At 40.7% G+C, this 18651-nt stretch overlaps 1 protein-coding gene across 1 annotated transcript; it reads left to right on the top strand.

Moving 5' to 3' along the window:
* Positions 1 to 1108: 1108 nt before the first annotated feature.
* On the top strand, positions 1109 to 18129 carry CEP85L (centrosomal protein 85kDa-like; the record flags this gene model as incomplete). The annotated part of the gene is made up of 9 exons (XM_010189066.1): positions 1109 to 1226; positions 3219 to 3395; positions 7857 to 8009; positions 8288 to 8442; positions 10020 to 10137; positions 10441 to 10491; positions 16332 to 16439; positions 16806 to 17019; positions 17915 to 18129. Coding segments are annotated over 9 exons (1258 nt in total), but the record flags the coding sequence as incomplete, so codon positions are not given.
* Positions 18130 to 18651: the final 522 nt, after the last annotated feature.

The following is an 18651-nucleotide window of genomic DNA, read 5'->3' as shown; positions in this document are numbered from 1 at the left end:
ACCAAGCAAGCACACAAGTCATCAAGTCTTTGTATTTTCTTATATGATTATACAAGCTCATGGGCTCATACAAGGTCTGTTACAAGTTAAGAGTGTATTCTTTTACCTGATCTTCAAATCTGCTGCTTCCAAAATAACTTTCAAGCTTTTTGTTTGTAATGCCATTGCACGGATGCCAACCAGAACTACACAGAGTCTTCCGGTGTTGCATACTCCTATTTGTACAAGCTTGCTCCATCTAGGTAGTGGAATGGAAGAGGGAAGCCTCAAAATCCCCTGTGGTGAATAGAATATTTTATGACTTGCTGTGTAGTGATGTAAATACATTCAGTTGCTCTGCTTTTATGATTTGCATTGAATGAATTGTTCTAGGGTACTACCAGATTGCAACTTCTTTATACTTCAGTCATACCTCGTGCTTAGAGGTGAAGCTTTGGGAAACAATTTCATGCTTGTATACAAGTATATCCTAGTATAAAGAAGAAGAAAAAAGAGAAATTAAAAGAGTGCACAGAATTGGTTTTAAGTTTGAAAAAGTTGCTATGTGTGTTGCTGATGGGTGCTGACAACTCTGTTCTGGAGTCAGTTCTTGAGGTGCCCATCGCTTCATAGCGAGTACAGCGCACCTCGGGGCTGTAATGTGGGCTGGGCTGAGACCTGGCTTGTATTTACCCTGCAGTCATGATTTTAAAGGTGATATAATTAAACAGTGATATAATAGTGGTACTGGTTTAGTACGCAGTGCAGTGTTTTACCTTTACCTAGGGTGCATCTTATGTGAAGCAGTTGCCTCTCAAAAGTTTTCAAACCATATTTCTAAAAGATTTGCTTATTGTTGCTAGTTGAGCCCAGACCCTTTGGGGTATGTTTAAGTGAACGTTACATGGTAACTGTAGTTTAATAGCTCATGTCCCGATGAGATTCCAGTTCCAGTAGTAAACTAGGCTAGTTGCAGTCTGGCTGTGGTGGGAAAAAGCCCACAGCTAATGTAGATCTGGGATAGTCTAACAGCATTGTTACGGTATTCTTCAGTATAAATCTTAAGATCTATGTTTTTTATAAATCTGTTCCATTCCCTTTCTTTTCACATAAAATCTGTATATTACAGGCAAAAGCAGCAAATTAACAATTTGCATCAGAAGATAAGGGAGAATGAATTGCGGGCTCAACATGCAAGACTGAGCCATCTTGTGAACTGCGAAGAACCTTACATGACTAATTTGCAGGTAGAATGGATGTTTTTCTTTTAGCAAAGCTTTCCATTGCTCAGTAACTGACACCTTGAAAGCACGTTCACAGTTTACAGCAGGCCAAAATGTAGAGCTTTTGTGGTTATTGATAGTTGTGTAATGGTATAGATGTAAGTTGCATAGAGGAGAAGAATGCCTTGTAAATGTTGTAGTTTACATTTGCAAAAAGTCTAAGGTATGTACATAATGTTAATGTAAGTGTTTGGAAATCTGATAAAAATGGGATAAGAATGAGAGATTGTGACACTGTAAGAACAAGGGTTTAGCAGTGTGCATGTATCACAGTTGTACAGGGGGATATTAAGAGACAAAGTAGTTCGATAAGAATATCTGAAAACAAGTAATGGAAGGTTTTTCTGAAGAGCAGAAGGAGGTGCTATGCAAAAGAGTGGAGAAGACAGACAGCCTGGTAGAGTGCTTTTGCACAAGGCACTTGAAAAGGAATGGATTAGTACTCCTGAGGAACACTTAGTCTGAAAGGGGATATGTCGTGGTATTTTGGACATCCCTGTCCTGGTTTTTATCTAACGAGCACAAGTATCAGAAAGTGCAAGGATGAGGTAGCATAGGCTAACCACAAAATGCAGAGCAGTTTGAGGACCATGGCCGCTACTCTGTCGTAGCACACAAATTCCATCTCCAGACCTCAGCGTATCTAAAAGGCAATGCAGAATGAGAATGTTAAAGGCAGATATGCAAAGAAATTGCTTTTCTGCCCCCTTTTTTACTCCCTTATCTTCTTCTGTCACAAACACTGCACCAGGATCTCAGCTAGCATACTTCAGCGTGACATTAATTATGTCCTTGGAATAACACAGCTGTGTATCAGGTGAGAATCTCTGCGTGAGACAGGAGAGAAATTCAAGTGGAGCCTTAGTGTTGAGTTAGGTATTCAGAAATTTTTTCAGACATTTAGGAATGTGGCTTTTGGTGCTTCCAAAAGTTCTTTTGTAAAATACTTCAAAATTCTGCCTGGATTAAGATTTTTGGGGAAAACAAAAAAATACTGCAGAAACTGAAATTTTTGTGTACATATCTTAGTATACCATATGAATCTAATATGCATTCATATTTCATAATATAACAAGTTTAAAAAGCTTATAATGTATTAGGATTTCTGGTTGATTTCTGTGCCTTCTATAAGATTGATTTACAAATGCACATCTCCTTTAATGGAGGTCTTCATCTCTTTTAATCCTTTGCTGAAGGAATCTTACTAGTTAAAAATACTGTTTGTATAATTTCTTTAAAGATACCAATTAATGTTATTAAAAGAATCTGGAAACTGAAAGCCTAATAGGATGCATCTGCTTTTTCATCCCACATGCAGTTGATTTCCATTTTGTGCCTGTCTGTCAGTGGGCAATGGAGGTAGCAAAGGAATATTGAACTGCACGGAACAGAAAGGGAGAGGGGTTTTGGTACACGGGACAGGAGGTAGGAGGCCTGATTCTGATTGCAGCTGTAGTCTCAGGCTTGTCCCTGCACCCTTCTGCACCTCAGGTGTGAATGCTCTAAGGTTTACTAGTGCTAATGTTCTGCTTTAAAAGGATCTTGAGATTGGAGCATCTTGTACTTTAATATATTCATAGCTGTTTTACAGAGTGGTTTTCTTCCTAGGGGATGGTATGATAATGCGGTGGCAGTGATGTGATTTGGAAACACTTTTTGTTTGGAATTTCAGGGGTTCCTTTTGTAAGAAAAGTCACAACTCTTTCATAAATCTGAGGGGAAAATGTCCTCACAATGTAGATTTGTATGTGTGGTGAATGGTGTCCAGCTTCTTTAATTTTTCTTGTCCAGATTTCTGAAAGACTTGCTGTTACTACATATTTTCATGTTTGAAAAATGAAGCCCCACCCTTCCTGAAAGCAGAAAAAAATGCAGGACTGCTTTCTGTTGTGCTGCTGAAGTATACGGTGGTATGTGTGCATTCATTTGAATGATTATTTTATTTCTTTTTGTAAGCCACCACAGTATGAGAGCACACCCCTGCAAGCTCACGTTTCGGAAAGATCAGCATCCCACCTTGAAGAGCTTGAGCGAAAGATTGCAGCGGCTGAAAATAAGGAATTACAACTCATCGAATTTGTAAAACAAATTTCAAACAAATCTAGCGAGGAGAAAAAGAAGATGGAAGAGAAAGTAAGTGTCTTTTGTGTTCCATGTTTCCTTTTGACACTGTTACGGCAGCATATGTTTTATTTGCTAGAAAGCGACTTAGGATGTGGATCGCTGAGCTGTTTTCAAAAGGTCATTAAACTGTCTGTGAGAGAAAAGTTGATACTGGTTGTAGGTATTGGCAGTGGATAAATCTGAGCTTGTAGTGAATACATCCTAAACAGTGATACAAGATGGAATGGCAAGCATAATGATGATTTTAACCAGATATCAGTTAAACTTGCTTTGAAGAAAAGCTGCTCAGCTCTAAGAATCCATACAGCTTTTTGTGTTTATTGCAGTAGATAAAGCATCATTTAAAAACATAGAAAGACTGTGAAAATCCCTATTTTTAACATGGCTTGTAATTGCAGGCCTCATGCTTTGAGATGCACTTCCCAGCCTGTATGTGCCCGCTCAGCAGGAGCGATTCTCTTGTAGCTTTGCTAGGGGGTGCAGAGCAGAGTTTAGGATGAGACAGGGAAGGGACTTAGATGGCTGCGTTCTTGGAACGGGCTTGGCAAGGGCTTTCTTTGGGGGCTGGAGCAATACCCAGGGGGAGCTTTGAATGTCCTGACAGCCTTCCTTTATTGCAAGCAGGAACGTGCCAGTGACCAAGTGGTTCCTAACTGGTGTTTTAGAAATACACTGTCACTGTTACCTTCTCCTATTTGATTACTGGGCTTAGATTTATATTAATGCAGGTTCAAGGGGTAGGAGCAGTATGATCCAGGGAAGTGGCATGTGGGAAAGCAAAGAAAAATAATAATTCATCTCAAATTCTGCCTTACCATTTTCTATGAACCTTATAGTATGCTTTTCACTAGGGGTAGCATTCAGGAAGGGCAGAAATTGGGTGCTGCTGCTGTAGGTGGTGGCAGTGGTGGGGACCTGTGCAGCAGTGCTTGTGCCAGTAGGATGGTCTGTAGGTAGGAGCCTGATTCACTGCTCAGTGTTGATTCACCCCTTCATGCCATCAGTTTTGTGTGCTGAACAAAAGGCTCTCAAGGAGAGGAAGGGCAGGGAGGGAGAGCAGGTGTTTCTGTAATGAAATCAGTGCCCTTCCATTTAAGGGAAGACTGTGGAGGGGAGGACAGAGCCGTGTTGTGTTCCTGCAGGGAACATGAGCAGTAGGCCAGGTCAGTGACTGATGTTAGGGGACAAAAATAGAATTTCTGTACTTCACAGAATCTCAGAATATTAGGAGTTGGAAGAGACCTCGAAAGATCATCCAGTCCAACCCCCCTGCTGGAGCAGGATCACCTAGACTGGGGTGTACAGGAACACATCCAGGCGGGTTTTGAATGTCTCCAGAGAAGGAGACTCCACAACCTCTCTGGGCAGCCTGGTCCAGTGTTCTGTCACCCTCACAGTGAAAAAGTTTTTCCTTATGTTCAGGTTGAACCTCCTATGCTCCAGCTTGCTCCCAGTCCCCTTATCCTATCGTTGGACATCAGAGAGAAGAGCCTGCCTCCTTCCTCCTGACGTTCACCCTTTACTTATTTATAAACATTATTTACTTATCAGAGGGATTGTTGCCAGTAGCTGTGCTAGGGCTGTTTCTGAGTGAATGCCTGCCTCCTCAGAAAGGGTGAGTTTTTTAATCTCAATGCCAGATTTGGACAGGGAGTGTGGAAAATACTGTTAACATTCAGGAGAGTTTTACTTATAAGTAAAGTTTAGTTTCAGGTTGCTGTTGCGCATTTCTACTTCTGTGACTGCTCCACTTTTGCATATAATACCATCTTTTCCCACACTGGAGCTTTTAGCATACAGTATCTAAATACAGTGTGTATAGTTGGTATGTTTTTGACAATAAGGGACAAGCTGTGAGCATTCAGTGTAGGTGGGAGGAAAGAAAACATAAGGAACACTCATGTGTCATTGATCATCTTTTGTCAGTGGTGAGAGGCCTAGGGAAGTCTTCCTCATCACAAAAACAGGACATACTGGAACTGGAAAAGGTTCAGACACGATAAAGAAGGGGGATATCCGTCAGAAAAATGACAGGAGGAATGATTTGATCTCATCGTGGGAAAGAATTGACTGAAAGGGAGGGAGTGTGTTGGAGTCTGCAGAGCCACGAGCAGCCTGGAAGGGACAGAGGGCCATCAGCTGCTCACTGCAGCTCCCATTGCGGGAGTGAGGGGACATCTAGTGAAGCTCTAGGAGCCAACTGCATGAGCAGCAAAAGGAGACAATTCCTCACACCGATTCTCTATAGCAAACCTGTAAGTTGTCTCTCTGGAGGCTGTTGTGGATGCTGAGGGTAAAGGTGGGTACAAGGGAAAAGTGGGTGAGTTGATGGAAGTGCTGCCCTGTTCTAAATGCACAGAAATCATTCCTACCTCAGGAGAGCCCTAAGGTGAAAGCAGCTGGAGGATGGAAAAATGTGCTTTTCTCATTCTTTCCTTATGGTAGACATCTGTTTATGGCTACTGTTGGAGATGTTGGATATTGGGCTAGAAGGCCTCTTGGTCTGAAGTGCTATGTCCCTTCTAATATTATGGTGGATGCAGTTGATGCTTTCCTTTTGAGAAACCACAGGGGCAGCAGTGATCAGAGATGTTCTTTGCTCACTGCTGGCATGATATTTGTCTTTGCCCCATGCAGAAATACCAAGCAAGGGAGTATTTGTACCACCTTGTGAAAAATACCTGAAGAGAAGGTTCATTCTCCCCTAGGCTCAGTGTGTAGTCAGTGTAGGACTGAGGTGATTGAGAGCTCTTTAATTGGCACTGAAGTTTCAGAAGCTGCTGACTGCTCCTTCTCCCTCTGCTCTGGGTAACTGTGATGGGCTCCTGAAAGGTACTGCTGCTAGCTTTTTCTCTCCTATGACTTCTGTGGCCTTGCTTTTAGTGTTAATTGCCAAGAGGCAAGAGCTTTCCTATCTTTTCCTGCCTCAACAAAGTCAGCAGCATGTGTATGAAGGAGGAAATGAAAAGAAAGCAAACTCCAAAGCTTGTTTTCCCCACAGCAGAGCCAGCAACAGTGAATGGAAATAAAAAAAAATCATCTTTTTCATCTTGTGCGAGAGAAGGTATAAAGAGTCCTTGGGGTGATGCTGAAGATTTAGAGAGGGCAGAAGGAATCCTAAGGCGAACACAATAGCTATTATGAGGAGAAAGACCGCGGGAGAGGAAATTCCCTATGCAGGAGATGACGATCTGAAAACCATGTCACACGAGTACTGGAGTATCCTGACTGTTCAACCTGTCATTCTTGGCACTATGTGAGAAACAGAGGGAAGGGATTCACTTACTTAATGTCAGGCCACTGGTAATTCTCACTGTGCGACATTGGCTTACACGTGTGTTTTTATATCACTGCCTTAAGGCTTTGGCCTGTGGGGGGGAATATGTGCTTCTGAAGCATGTATTGTGGCAAAAGATTGTGTTTGAGTTGAAGCTTTGCCTTCCTGAACGTGGGGTTTGCTTGAGCATTGTCCAGTCAGAAAGATTTTTAAAGCAGCCTGATATCTATGTTCAGTTTTCAGGTCTTGATAAAATAAAAGGTACAAAGATTTCTGACCTTTTGGCAGTCCTCAGTTTTGTGGCCCATATAGAAGGCTATTTCTGGAAAAAACTTTCCAGATATTACTGACTTAAAACTTTTCAGTAGGCTGTTACAGAGCTCTGACATTGGCAGTGTCACACATTTATTTCTCTGTGAGATGGATGTCTGTAGCACCAAAATAAAAGTAGGTTTTGCATTTACTCTGGTTGACAAGTGATTGTTATCTGTGAATTACTGCACCCTGGATCAAGCAATAGAGATACTGTTTTTCATTAAATTGGACTATGACTGGAAAATATTCTTTTTTTCTTCCTTTCTTCTCCCTTTTTTCACCTACGTAATAAAGCAAAGTAAGTACCAGGAGTGTGAGCAAAGATAACAGGTCCTTTCTTTGAAAAAAAAAACAACAACTTTTTCAGGCTGATGGACAATTAAGATGTCTGTAGAAAAGGTGCTTTAAGAAAGCCACTACTGTGTTCTGATGACCTCTGATGTAAACATCAGACTGCATTAAAGTCAGGGGTTTTTTCTCCAGTTCTTGTTGGGTTAAGTTCTTAAGTCCGTGTCTTTTAAGTTGTTTTCCTAGGCCAGAGGAAGAAGTAGGACTAAAATATTTCCTAATCATTTGTTGCATGTGAACATCCTCATTGGTGAAAAAAAATCAGATTATTTAAACTGTTGAACTGTCATGTTTTTGGTTCACAAGGCACACAGAGTGTTCTGGGCAGAGGTGAAACAACTGGTTCGACGTTACCTGTGAGTCTGTGATTTGGAGCTTCTGGGATTAATCATCCTTTGGTTTTGTTTTCTGCAGTGACCAACCCTTTCATGCAGCTGAGAGGGCAATTCCTGAAGAGCGGAAGCCCCTGCTTCCAAAGCAGGTTTGTTTTTCACTGTAATTGTAAAACATGTGCTCTTACTGTCTTCTAGCTTAAAACCAGAGACCGGTATATTAATAGTCTGAAAAAGAAATGCCAGAAAGAGTCTGATCAAAACAAAGAAAGACAAAGACGAATTGAAACCTTAGAAAAATATCTGGCAGACCTGCCAACGCTGGATGATATTGAAGGGCAGACTAAACAGGTAAGGTAAAGGAAGCTTGGTTTACATTTTGAAAACACAAGTAAGCTCCCTAGTATCAGTTGTCAGATATTTTACTGTTTCAACATATATTTTTTTTTCCCCCATCTGCTTAGGAAGAGAAGTATTTCAGTGTCTAATAAGCACTGTAGCTATTAGGGATTTTCATACTCAGATAAGTGAAATGGGCCTAAAATTATACAGAAAGTAACTGCAAGGCTATGGCCTGCCGCAAGCCCTTCTGCTAATGTGGTGTTGTGTCTGACTAATGTCACCTGTAGCTGCAAATTCTAGAAGAGAAGAACAAGCAACTTCAAGAAACTATGACCGAGTTAGAAAAGAAGCTCGGAGAGGCCCAGTCGCAGTGCAGAGAGAGAGAGCTGCAGCTGGCATGCCAGAAGAAAAAAGAAAAAGAGCTGGTCACAACAGTACAGAGGTATGGACAGCTGCTTGGGCTGTGCCCTGAAACGGTGGGTACATCCCACCTGATGTCAAGACCTAATGTTATTTGCACTCTTAACCTATTACAGTGCTAATGATTTATTGTGGCATAAGCATATTAATGTGCAGAATGACAGTATAAAGCAATAGAAAATCCATCAAAATTTTTGTGTCAAGTTGCAGAAGCAATACTACAGAGAAGAGTCTGCCTAGGACACTCTTCACTTATTTTATTAAAGATGTAGGCTGCTGCTGCAGTGGCATCATACCCTGCTGGCAGGTAGAGAATAGAATAAAGATGTGCAGCAAAGGACCAGTCCATAGAAGCTGTCAGCACTTTGATTTGATAACTTATCCTGTCACGAGCCATGGAAAAGCTCCCTGGGACATGGTATACCGGGGAAGGGTCAAAGTTTTAAATAAATTGTAGCTGTTTCTTAACTTTTCAGTGAGGGTGGGGGTATTGACAGAGAGATTTAGCTGTAGCTAATATGCTGTCATTGAACTTACCTAACTATGAAAAGACAAATGGGACAGATACCCATTAGAAGATTCCAGATGAGACATGGAGACATTGTTACTATGGTACATTTTAGGTCAGGGGAGTTACTTAAATACTTACTTTTTAAAAAGGGGAAGAGGGGAAACAAGAAGGGAATCACTCTTAATAATTTATGTGGATGTTACCACAGTTCACTGTCCCTCCATTGGGACTGTGGTGCATGCCACAGGAGTTTGAAAGTGTTTCCATGATGAAAGGCAAGCTGGTTGGGACACCTAGCCAGCCAAATTGTTGACGCATTGTTTCCATCTTACCAATGAAAGGCCTTTTTTCTTTGTGCCCTCATAATCCAGAGGGAGGTCATTTTGTCTTTTCTGAAAGCCTACAGATAATTGAGGTGGCCTCTGGTTTCTAAATTAGACAGCAAGATTAACACAAATAAAATGAGTTTTCTTTCTGAGAGAAGGTGAGCAAAGGCTCCAGCTACTCCAGCTGGAGTTGAGCTGCAGAGGGTCTGAAGGTCGTGTCCTTATGGGAGCACCTGGTGGAGGTGACTTTATGTTCCCCCATAGCAGAAGGCATGAAGGATAGGCTGCCAGAACTTGGTGCAACCTCTAGTTCTGGACTCCTGTTTGAGTTGTATGTCCCACAGTGAGAAAGTCTGGTTTTAAAGCTCCTGTCACTTTGAGAGGTTTGAAGACTCTTCTGATCTATGCTGGTGCTGGCTTAGCATCCCATAGCAGCACAGAGCAGCTGTGAGCACCACAAAGCTTTTCTTTGCTCCTCTCTGCCCTCAAGTTGTGCCTTTTGGGAGATGCAGCACAGAATCTGGCCCATAAAACCATTCCTGCATGAATCTCTTCCGGTCAGTGCCACAGTAATTTCAGTAGTTTAGGATTTTTGCATCATTCATCCACTGTCGATTTGCTCATTCATAAGGCTGGATTTGGCTAGGTACAGTTTTACAATTCTGGTTGGAAAATGGTGCAACTTTCTGCTTTTTCAGTGGAACACACATCACTTCAGGTTTGTGTCAGTGCGCTTAAGTTTTCTTTCATGTTTAATGACAGTTTACAGGAGAAAGTAGAAAAATGCCTGGAAGATGGTATTCGCCTTCCAATGTTGGACACAAAACAGCTTCAGAGCGAGAATGAATGTCTCAAAGAAAAGAATGAGAAAGCCAGTAAGGTTAGTCTGCAAATACTGGTGGCTTCTTTAGCCTTGAGTCCTTTTCTTTAGTTCTTTACATTACAAATAAATATATCACTAAAGAATTATGCATTTGTTGCTAATGCAGATTTCTTTTCATTAACTGCCTGTTTCTGTTCAGTACATTTATTCGCATGAATTTCCTGTTCTGTCAGAGTTAAACACTCTCTTGTCATTTACATTTTCAAAGATTCCATTTAAAATTAATGGCTATACACCTGTAAGTTGATTTTTTTAAAAAAGGATCTGAAGCTTTTTAAATGACTCAATTTTATATTCTAGGTCATAGACAATCAACAAAATCAGATAGCTGGACTGATTTTAGACTTGCAGGTAAGGAAAAATGTATATTCTGCTATTTACTCTGTCCATTTTTAGTTCATAAAGATAACATCACTAAAATTGGATTTCATCCTTTGATCTTCCCAAGTAGGAGGCAAAAGTAGGAATGCCAGTAACCTAATCTTATGGCCTGTAATTGACCTGTGTTCTCTTGCAGGTTCAGAATGTATTTGTTAGTGATATTTGTATGCTTTAGCACTTTGCCAGTACCGACCATAACGTTAAAAGCTTGTTGCTGTGCAGCATCCTTATTCTGCTGATCTAGTGGTTGTCCTGTTAGAACTGGCTGTTGGAAGTGTGAGGACTGCCTCTGAGTAACAGTGAAGCCTCCCATCCAACTTTGGGTTTCAGATGGTCATCCAAAGTACAAAGAGTGATACTGATTGGGTGCTTTGCTGCTCAGCACCCTTTTAGAGCCAGGTACCTTGTTAAACCATGCTGCTTCACATTTCACACAGTTTAAGCAGGCCCCTGTTCAACTGGTTTCTGGCACATCAGTCACTCAGATACCTTAACTCTCTTGGAGGATCTTGGGCACCGAGCTTGGAGTCAAGGATTTTTCAAGACAGCAGAGGTTGTCAGCTGGGAGTCAGTTACAGCTCTGTGGATCAGATTAACAAATCAGGATCTTGATACTTGAAAGGTACTTAGTGACCAGTGTTTGTTGTAGAGAAAAAGGAACATTATACATGTTATAGGGAAGAAGGGTGTGACTTGCTCTAGAAAAAGCTAAGCATTTAAGAAAGCAAGCATCTGTTTTCAGCAGATACTGAAGGCGAATTCAGTCAGTTTTAGTTTCTGCATTCTTCTTCTAAACTGGTGTTTGTCTCTACATTTTTTTTGCTTCCTTGCCCTCCAGAAAGAATGAAGTTACAGTGTTGTCCCTTGAGAATGAAGAAGGTGCTTCTGCTTTGCTCTGTGTACATTAGGTTTGGAACAACAACAAAATAGTAGCAAACAGTCAGCTGAATGACTGCTCTTTCAAAGTGGGGGGGAGCACTCTGTAATGCGAGAATCCAAATAATGAAGAGACACAAAACTGCTTGCATAGCAAGTGCTAAGAGAATGTGTTTTCTTAATTCCACTTTGCACACTGGAGCCAAGTTTTCTTATTTGTGGCTGTTGAAAGTAAGTTGTCTTCCACCGTTAAATTGCCTGCTTTCTTGACCATGCAGGGAAATGGCAGGCCTGATTCCTGTCAACAACTGTATTTTTGCTTAATTAAATTACAGTGTATTTAATAAAACTAGAGAAGCAGTAGGGGAATATAAATTGCATAACATACATCTGAACAGATAAATAATTTAAGCTTCTCTAGGTTTGAAGAAGACAAAATATATTGAATTGAGACGTTTTCAAGGAGCAGCCTGTTATATGCATAAATTGTGACACAGGGAAATGTAGTTTTGTATATTTCATAATTAAAACCAGAAAAGTTCAAATTGAACTCAGTAACCTTTCTGAGGTTCTCTGTCCATCTTCATCGTTTAGTTAAGATTACTTAGATATGTACTACTTGTATATCTTGTTTTTTGTAAGAAATGTTGTTTCATTATAAGAAATACGCACAACTTGCCTAAATGTATTATCACCAACCTAAGTCTTTTCATATTTTCTGAATTTTCCCATCTGTTTCTCTCTGTCTCTTTATCTTGTCTCTTTACCTTGAGACAAGTGATCTTTTTGAATGTTACACAGATGGCTGATTTCAATGCTTAGTCTGAAATTGCTTTAGGGAGCTGAGACTGGGAAATGCTGAGCAGTTGTGTCAGTCGGTGAACAGAGTAGTGCTCTGTTCTCCAGAACCTTCTCTTCCTTTTCTTCTTTTGAGGTATTTTATGTAAGGACAGAAAATAAGATTTGAAAATGGTATTAGCCATCAAATTACTTTTAGACTAAGCAGCTTCTTTGTATCCTTAATCTCCCTCGTCTTCCATATTTTTTCCCTGGGAAGCATTGAAAATTAGTTCATTAGGAACTGAAATCCCTTATCAACACAGAGATACCATTTATCTTCAGCTCAGAGGATCTCATTTTATTCCTTGTCTTCTGCCACATTGTAAACTTGTGCTTGAGAATGTATTTCACTTCACTGTTTTTAACTTGCAAGCTGAAAACAAAGAAATTGTGTTTCAGACAGCAGTTTCTATTTGCTCATAATCATAGTGGAATGATTTTGATCTTCCTTTTATGGATTTGCTTGTTTGATTTGTTCTACTGAGCATGAGGGATTAAAATTCTGGTTGGTCTTGACAACTGTCATGCTGCATAGATAATGCATCTTCAGAAAAAGAAAAATAATACAGGGTTGAAAAAAACTGTATTTACATGATTAATTTAGATATCATAAAATTAACACTTTTAGTATGAAAAATGGAGTACAAATCAGATTGTACAATGCCTGTGTTACCCAGAGTACATCTGTCAATTCTGTCAGTCACAATAAACCCAAACTCTGCCAGGCTGGGAGTAATGCCACCAAACTGTAACCTTGGAAAGCATATGGAAAAAGTAAGGATGAAGTATGGAGGACTCATAGCACTATGAGCACTGGGAAATCATAGCATTGAGGACTCAGCCAAGCTGGTAAGCACAGGTGCTTTTTATGAGCTTTAAGAATAGGGCAGCAGAGAATGATGATAGGTGTTAGGTGTACTTTTTAGAACTAAACACTGATTTCCACTTGTAGTAGTTCTTGTTAAACATGAGCTGAACATGTGCACATTATTAGGAATATTTTACAAGTTGGTTTTGGAGTAGTTTGCACAGTCGCATAAAATTGGTGGTAGATGCAGTTCTGAAAATACATTAGGGAAGGCGATATTTCTGAACCTGTCTTTCCCACCAGCTTCCCACCCTCAGGAAGGCTGCACAGACAAACTTTAATGTCTGACACTGAAACAACATGAAACATGTAAGTGGTAGTACTAATGCTCTGTGTGTCCCTGAACTTGCTCATGGAAGACAAGTGGATCAAAATCTATTAAAAGGTGAAGATACTTGGGAGGGTGTTTTTGGCACCTGCTATTACTGTATGGCCCTGTTCTCCTCCTCTTCCCTAAGCATCTTCTGTTTGGCTGTAGATAGACTGAGCTAGAGGGACCTTCAGTCTGACTCAAAATGGCCATTTTTCTCTGTAGACAATGTTTTTAAAAAGCTAAAGAAGATGGTTCAACACCACTGTGGGTTCTGCTCATCTGCAAGCATGACAAAGGAAATGCCTGAGGCAGTGCTATTTCCTGCCTTCTCCTGCCCAGGCTGTTTCCTTTGACGTGAAGCAGGGCCCTCTTTCTTCCTCCCCTTCCTCCCACTGGAGTGTGAAGCTCTGCTTTCTCACACAGCTTATCTTTAGGATGCACATTATTTCAGCACTTCCTTTCGAGGGGCACAGTATGAGTGAACTGAGAAGCAGGTCAAGTATGTGAAAACAGTTTTAAAAACAAGTAATTTCTGGATTCTGCCTGCTGATTCTTATTATTTACATGAAAATAAAATGTGGGGTTTTTTAGTCCATGTTGTGTAAATTTTCACACCATTCTTTTCCAGTTTTGCAAAGGTACTGCCGAAGTACTGGCTTCTCATGCTGCCTGTGCAGTGTTGAGCTGAATGCATTGGGAAATTTTGTCAAGGCAGCACACCTCCCGTGAGTGGTCAGGCTATTAAAAACACCAGTCAGTGTCTTGTCTGGCCTCACCTCTTCTTACTCCCTACCTGCTCATCAGCACTGATCATTCTTACAGCTGGCAAGTCAATTAAATGGCGTCTTGTCCACCCCATAAGCTACATACATGTAAAACGCAGGCCTGTATACAGATACAGCCTGCTGTGTGCTACAGCCCCCAGTACTGGTACCCTGAAAGTTCCGTTCTCCCTGCATCTTGGGAGCAACGTGCACAAGAGTAAATTTGGCGTCTTTTCTGAAGCTAAATTGTTTTCCTAAGACCCTAAATCAATATGGCTTGGCACTATTGATTGTATTTGGTGCCTTTTCCAAATCTAAATTGTTTTCCTAGGACCCTAAACCAATATAGCTTGACACAGTTTGCTGTGGTTTTGTCTAGTGGGGTGCTTGGGTTTTTTCTCTGAAGAAAGTTGCAGCAATTTAAACATATGTTTTACTGAAGAGTGACATCGATCTTTCTATAGCACTTTATTTAAGCTACCATATAGGATTCCCTGTGAGAGACATTAGGACTGTTCCTACAGAGACTCAAGAAAAAAAACTTTCTTCTGGGATAGCATCATTCCAAAATTGAGCCCCATCAGTTTGTGAAATGTACCGTCTCCTTCATGGTCTCTCATTCCACTCTGTGGAAGGTTATAATACAAACTGTGCCAAGACATGCACTGTTGTCACTGGTGCTCCAGCTGTACTTTGAGCATGATTTGCATCTCTTAATTGAAATTAGGCAACTGGTTTTACATATTAACGTGCTGAGCTAGCGAAGGGGAGGACAATTTATATGCACTGTGCTAGCACAGCACTGAATTTGTGAGTAATACCATTAATGATAAAAGGGGATTTTTTTGTCCTTCATGAAAGCTGAAAAGAGCTCTCTTTCAAAGCATCAGGAGTTTACATAATTACTATTCATTATTACAAGTATTCAGGTAAGATGATTTAAATATTCCTCTTTCTGAATTTTACCAGATGACATTGAAAGATCTAAAAGCCAACTAGTAGAATGAATATGAATCTTTTTAACAATAAAGACACCTGTGGTCATACTGAATTTGCCCCAGTAAAATCCACTTTGGAAATATCTCATGAATTAGATTGGATATTAGGATAAATTTCTTCACTGAAAGGGTTGTCAAGCATTGCAACAGGCTGCCCAGGGAAGTGGTGGAGTCACCATCCCCAGAGGTATTTAGAAGACAGGTAGATGTGGTGCTTAGGTTTAGTGGTGGCCTTGACAGTGCTAGGTTAACAGTTGGACTTGATGATCTTAAAGTTCTTTTCCAATCCAAATGATTGTATGAGTCTGTGATTCTCAGTTTCAGCTCTGTAGGTGTAAACTTGGGAATGGACAGCAGCTGATCCCATGTTGCAGCGGTTGTTCATTTGTTGCTGCTTGGGATTGATCTGGAAGTCAGCCCTGGAAAGCTCCAATGCTTAAGTACAACAGCAGCCTAGAAATTTATTGCTGCTTTCATTACTGAAAACAGTAATTATCGTGTCTGTTAAAATTGACACTATAAACAGGTTACTTCTTTGCCTGCAGTTGTTTTTTTCAGCACAGTAGAGTTGTATACACTGTTGTGATTTATCTTGTGTGTGAATGGTTTTAAAGAGCTTGCTGCTCTGTATCAACGGTCAAAGACCTTCTCGGCTATGCAGAAGGTGAGATGAATTCTGTGTTGAGAGGTTGTAGAAAATCCTGTCATAGTCTTCTTGGAAAACAAAGGCAAAAAAACCCTTAAGTTACAACTTGGAATTGCACAAGTGAAGCTTACCTGTCATTAGTCTGCTCCATATTTCAAGTTAAATTATTTGGTTAAAATAACCATGCAATATTGTTTATTCTAGACTTCATGCATTCCATATTGGAGTAACATTTTGTATACATACAGTCTTTTTATTTCTAAACAAATACTGCTTTTTTTAACTGGTTTCACTGATATTTGGCACAGCTGTGTTAATGTACAGAGCTGTTGGGGTCCAGTTGAACATTACTGGGTGAAAATGGTAGAAAATAAAAAATGAAGATTTAATACAAAAGCAATAAATAACTGAAACATAGACATTTACTGAGGATTCTCTTTTTTTGTCAATGCTAATATAAAATATGACAGTTTTAAATCATTATCTGTGTTTTCATTCAACTTAGTCTATGCAAGAGAAGCTTGTGCAAGAAAAACTGATAGTTCAGAAGATGACAAATGACCTTGAAGAAAAAGAAAGGAATATAGAGCAGTTAAATAAAACTCTCTCTGAAGTAAGTAAAAACTCCAGAAACCCAACCCCTGACCACACCAGCTGGGAAGAACATTATAGAATGACTACAAGATCTCATGGCAGGGCTTTATGAGCTTAATTTCATACTTGGCCATGCTTGCTGCATGGCGTACAATAATTACCATCCCTGCCTTCAAGGATGAAGGCTGTTAAGCAATGGTAACATGAAATAGCCATGTAAAAGCTGTCTATCTGCCATTCTTTGGAGGGGTTCAGAAATACTGATTACATGTATGGAAATTAATGATGATTAATTATATTGTTTGTGGTCTGAGACAGGGAAGTTTCTGCTACAGTGCATGCTACAGATTAACTGTCCTCTTTTTCCTATTTGCTTTTTACAAAGAACCAAAGACTGATGGAAGAGAATGCCTCCCTGAAGGAGCAGCTGCGGCAGGTGGAGCAGTCCAGGCAGCCAGTGTCTGAGAAGATGCCTGTAGCAGACCAGTTGTTCAAGGAAATGTCCCATTGCTTGTTTGACTTGAAAGCACTGTGCAGTATTCTTACCCAGAGAGCTCAGGGCAAGGAGCCTAACCTTTCCTTACTGCTGGGAATCAGATGTAAGTGATAGTCATTCCAGAGCTTAATAGTGTGTTGACACAGAGAAATAACAGTTTAGCTAAGTGGTGCTCAAACTTGCCAGCTGGACAGGCCACTGTCCCCCTTGCTATGCACGTAGGGCAGCTGCATGTGAAGTGTACTTTTGGAGCTCTCTGGAAAAGCTGGGCTTTTAGTGCACCTGGGGTGCTAAATGCATATGACTACACAGGTCCTTCCCAAGTCAGGAGAAGAGGCAGCTGGCTCTTCATATGGACCCAGTCATCGATACGTTCACCCCACTAGAAAAGAAAGGTGTATAGCCAGGTGCCTGTCCCTCCTGAGACACACTGCAGTCACCCTGAGGATCAGTGGATGCTTTTCTGCCAAAGATGTTCTGCCCTATAAACTCATGAGGGAGGTGAGGCATAAGCAGGCCTGGTGTGGCTACATCACGTGCTTTTGTTTTAAAGCCCTTGGGGTTGAGTGGTGGGAGTATGTATCTACTGTTTGAACATGTGTGTGTCTGGTTTTGGGGTAGAGTGGGTGTCTGTATGTATTAGATCTAGTGCCAGGCAGCTCCGTCTCCAGTACTGTTGATGGCACTTCTGGCCTTCATCAGGAGATGAGAAGCACACTCCAAAGCCAGTCAGACAAAGCTCCAGGGCAGTGAGTTAGGTCTTTCCTTTTAACAAGCTTAACAAACAATTACAGGGTTTTTTAACCTGAATGTTTTACATTCTGTGGTTATCTGGGTGTTAAGTTCACGCAGTACCATGTTTTGTTGACTTTTCATCACAGTCATCTTTGTCATTAAATTCAAGTGACCTACCTCTTATTTCAAGGGAGACTTCACTACTTGAAGTCTTCACAAAGTGCAGTTGCTAGAGCTTTAACCTTGGGTTTTGTTTTTTGTAGCACTGAGCTGTTCATCTGAAGAGAATGAAAATTACCACAGCACAGAAACCCTTTCGAAGAAGCTCTTGGATGTTTGTCAGTTACGGAAGGATATTGATGAATTAAGGACAATAATGTCAGACCGTTATGCTCAGGACATGGGGGACAATTGCATTACTCAATGATGACATTTCATCTAGTAGCAAATGACTTACTAAATGCTGCTGTGTCACAGGTCTTTGCATTTCTATTAAGGAGCCATATTGGAAGACTGCAAATAGCACTGCACATGCATCTCTCTGAGGATTGTGCGTATTTAATCTCGGGAGCCTGTGGGAGGGGGGAGAGTCATTGCTTGAACAGAGTGGTACAAACTACAGGAAGTCTTTTCTGCAAACTACTGAATGTAAGAACAAGCTGTGAAGAATGATTCAGTCGGATGCTCTGTTTCCTTCATTAGGGCTCATTTTATTACTTCACCTGGTTTCTGGAATCAGAGTGTCAGAACAGCCATGCTGATACTCCTTTCGGTCCTTTTCTTCATCAAGGGTTTGTATGGTATTGTCTGTGTTCAGAAATGAGAGCAGAGGGTCGAAGGACCTGTAGCTGCATGTGGTGAAGCCAGGGGCTTTTGCAACTGCACTTCATTCTAGAAATTGTGATTGGAACAATCTTGGAGTGCCATAAAAGGTAGTTGCTCTTCAAGTTGCCTAAAAAATTTGATACAGGTAAAATGTTGGGTTTAGTATTGGATATCT

This window comes from Mesitornis unicolor, unplaced genomic scaffold (assembly GCF_000695765.1).
Source record: "Mesitornis unicolor isolate BGI_N332 unplaced genomic scaffold, ASM69576v1 scaffold3207, whole genome shotgun sequence".
NCBI lineage: Eukaryota > Metazoa > Chordata > Aves > Mesitornithiformes > Mesitornithidae > Mesitornis > Mesitornis unicolor.
Note: the sequence above shows the minus strand (reverse complement) of the source record. Positions and strands in the feature narration are given on the sequence as shown.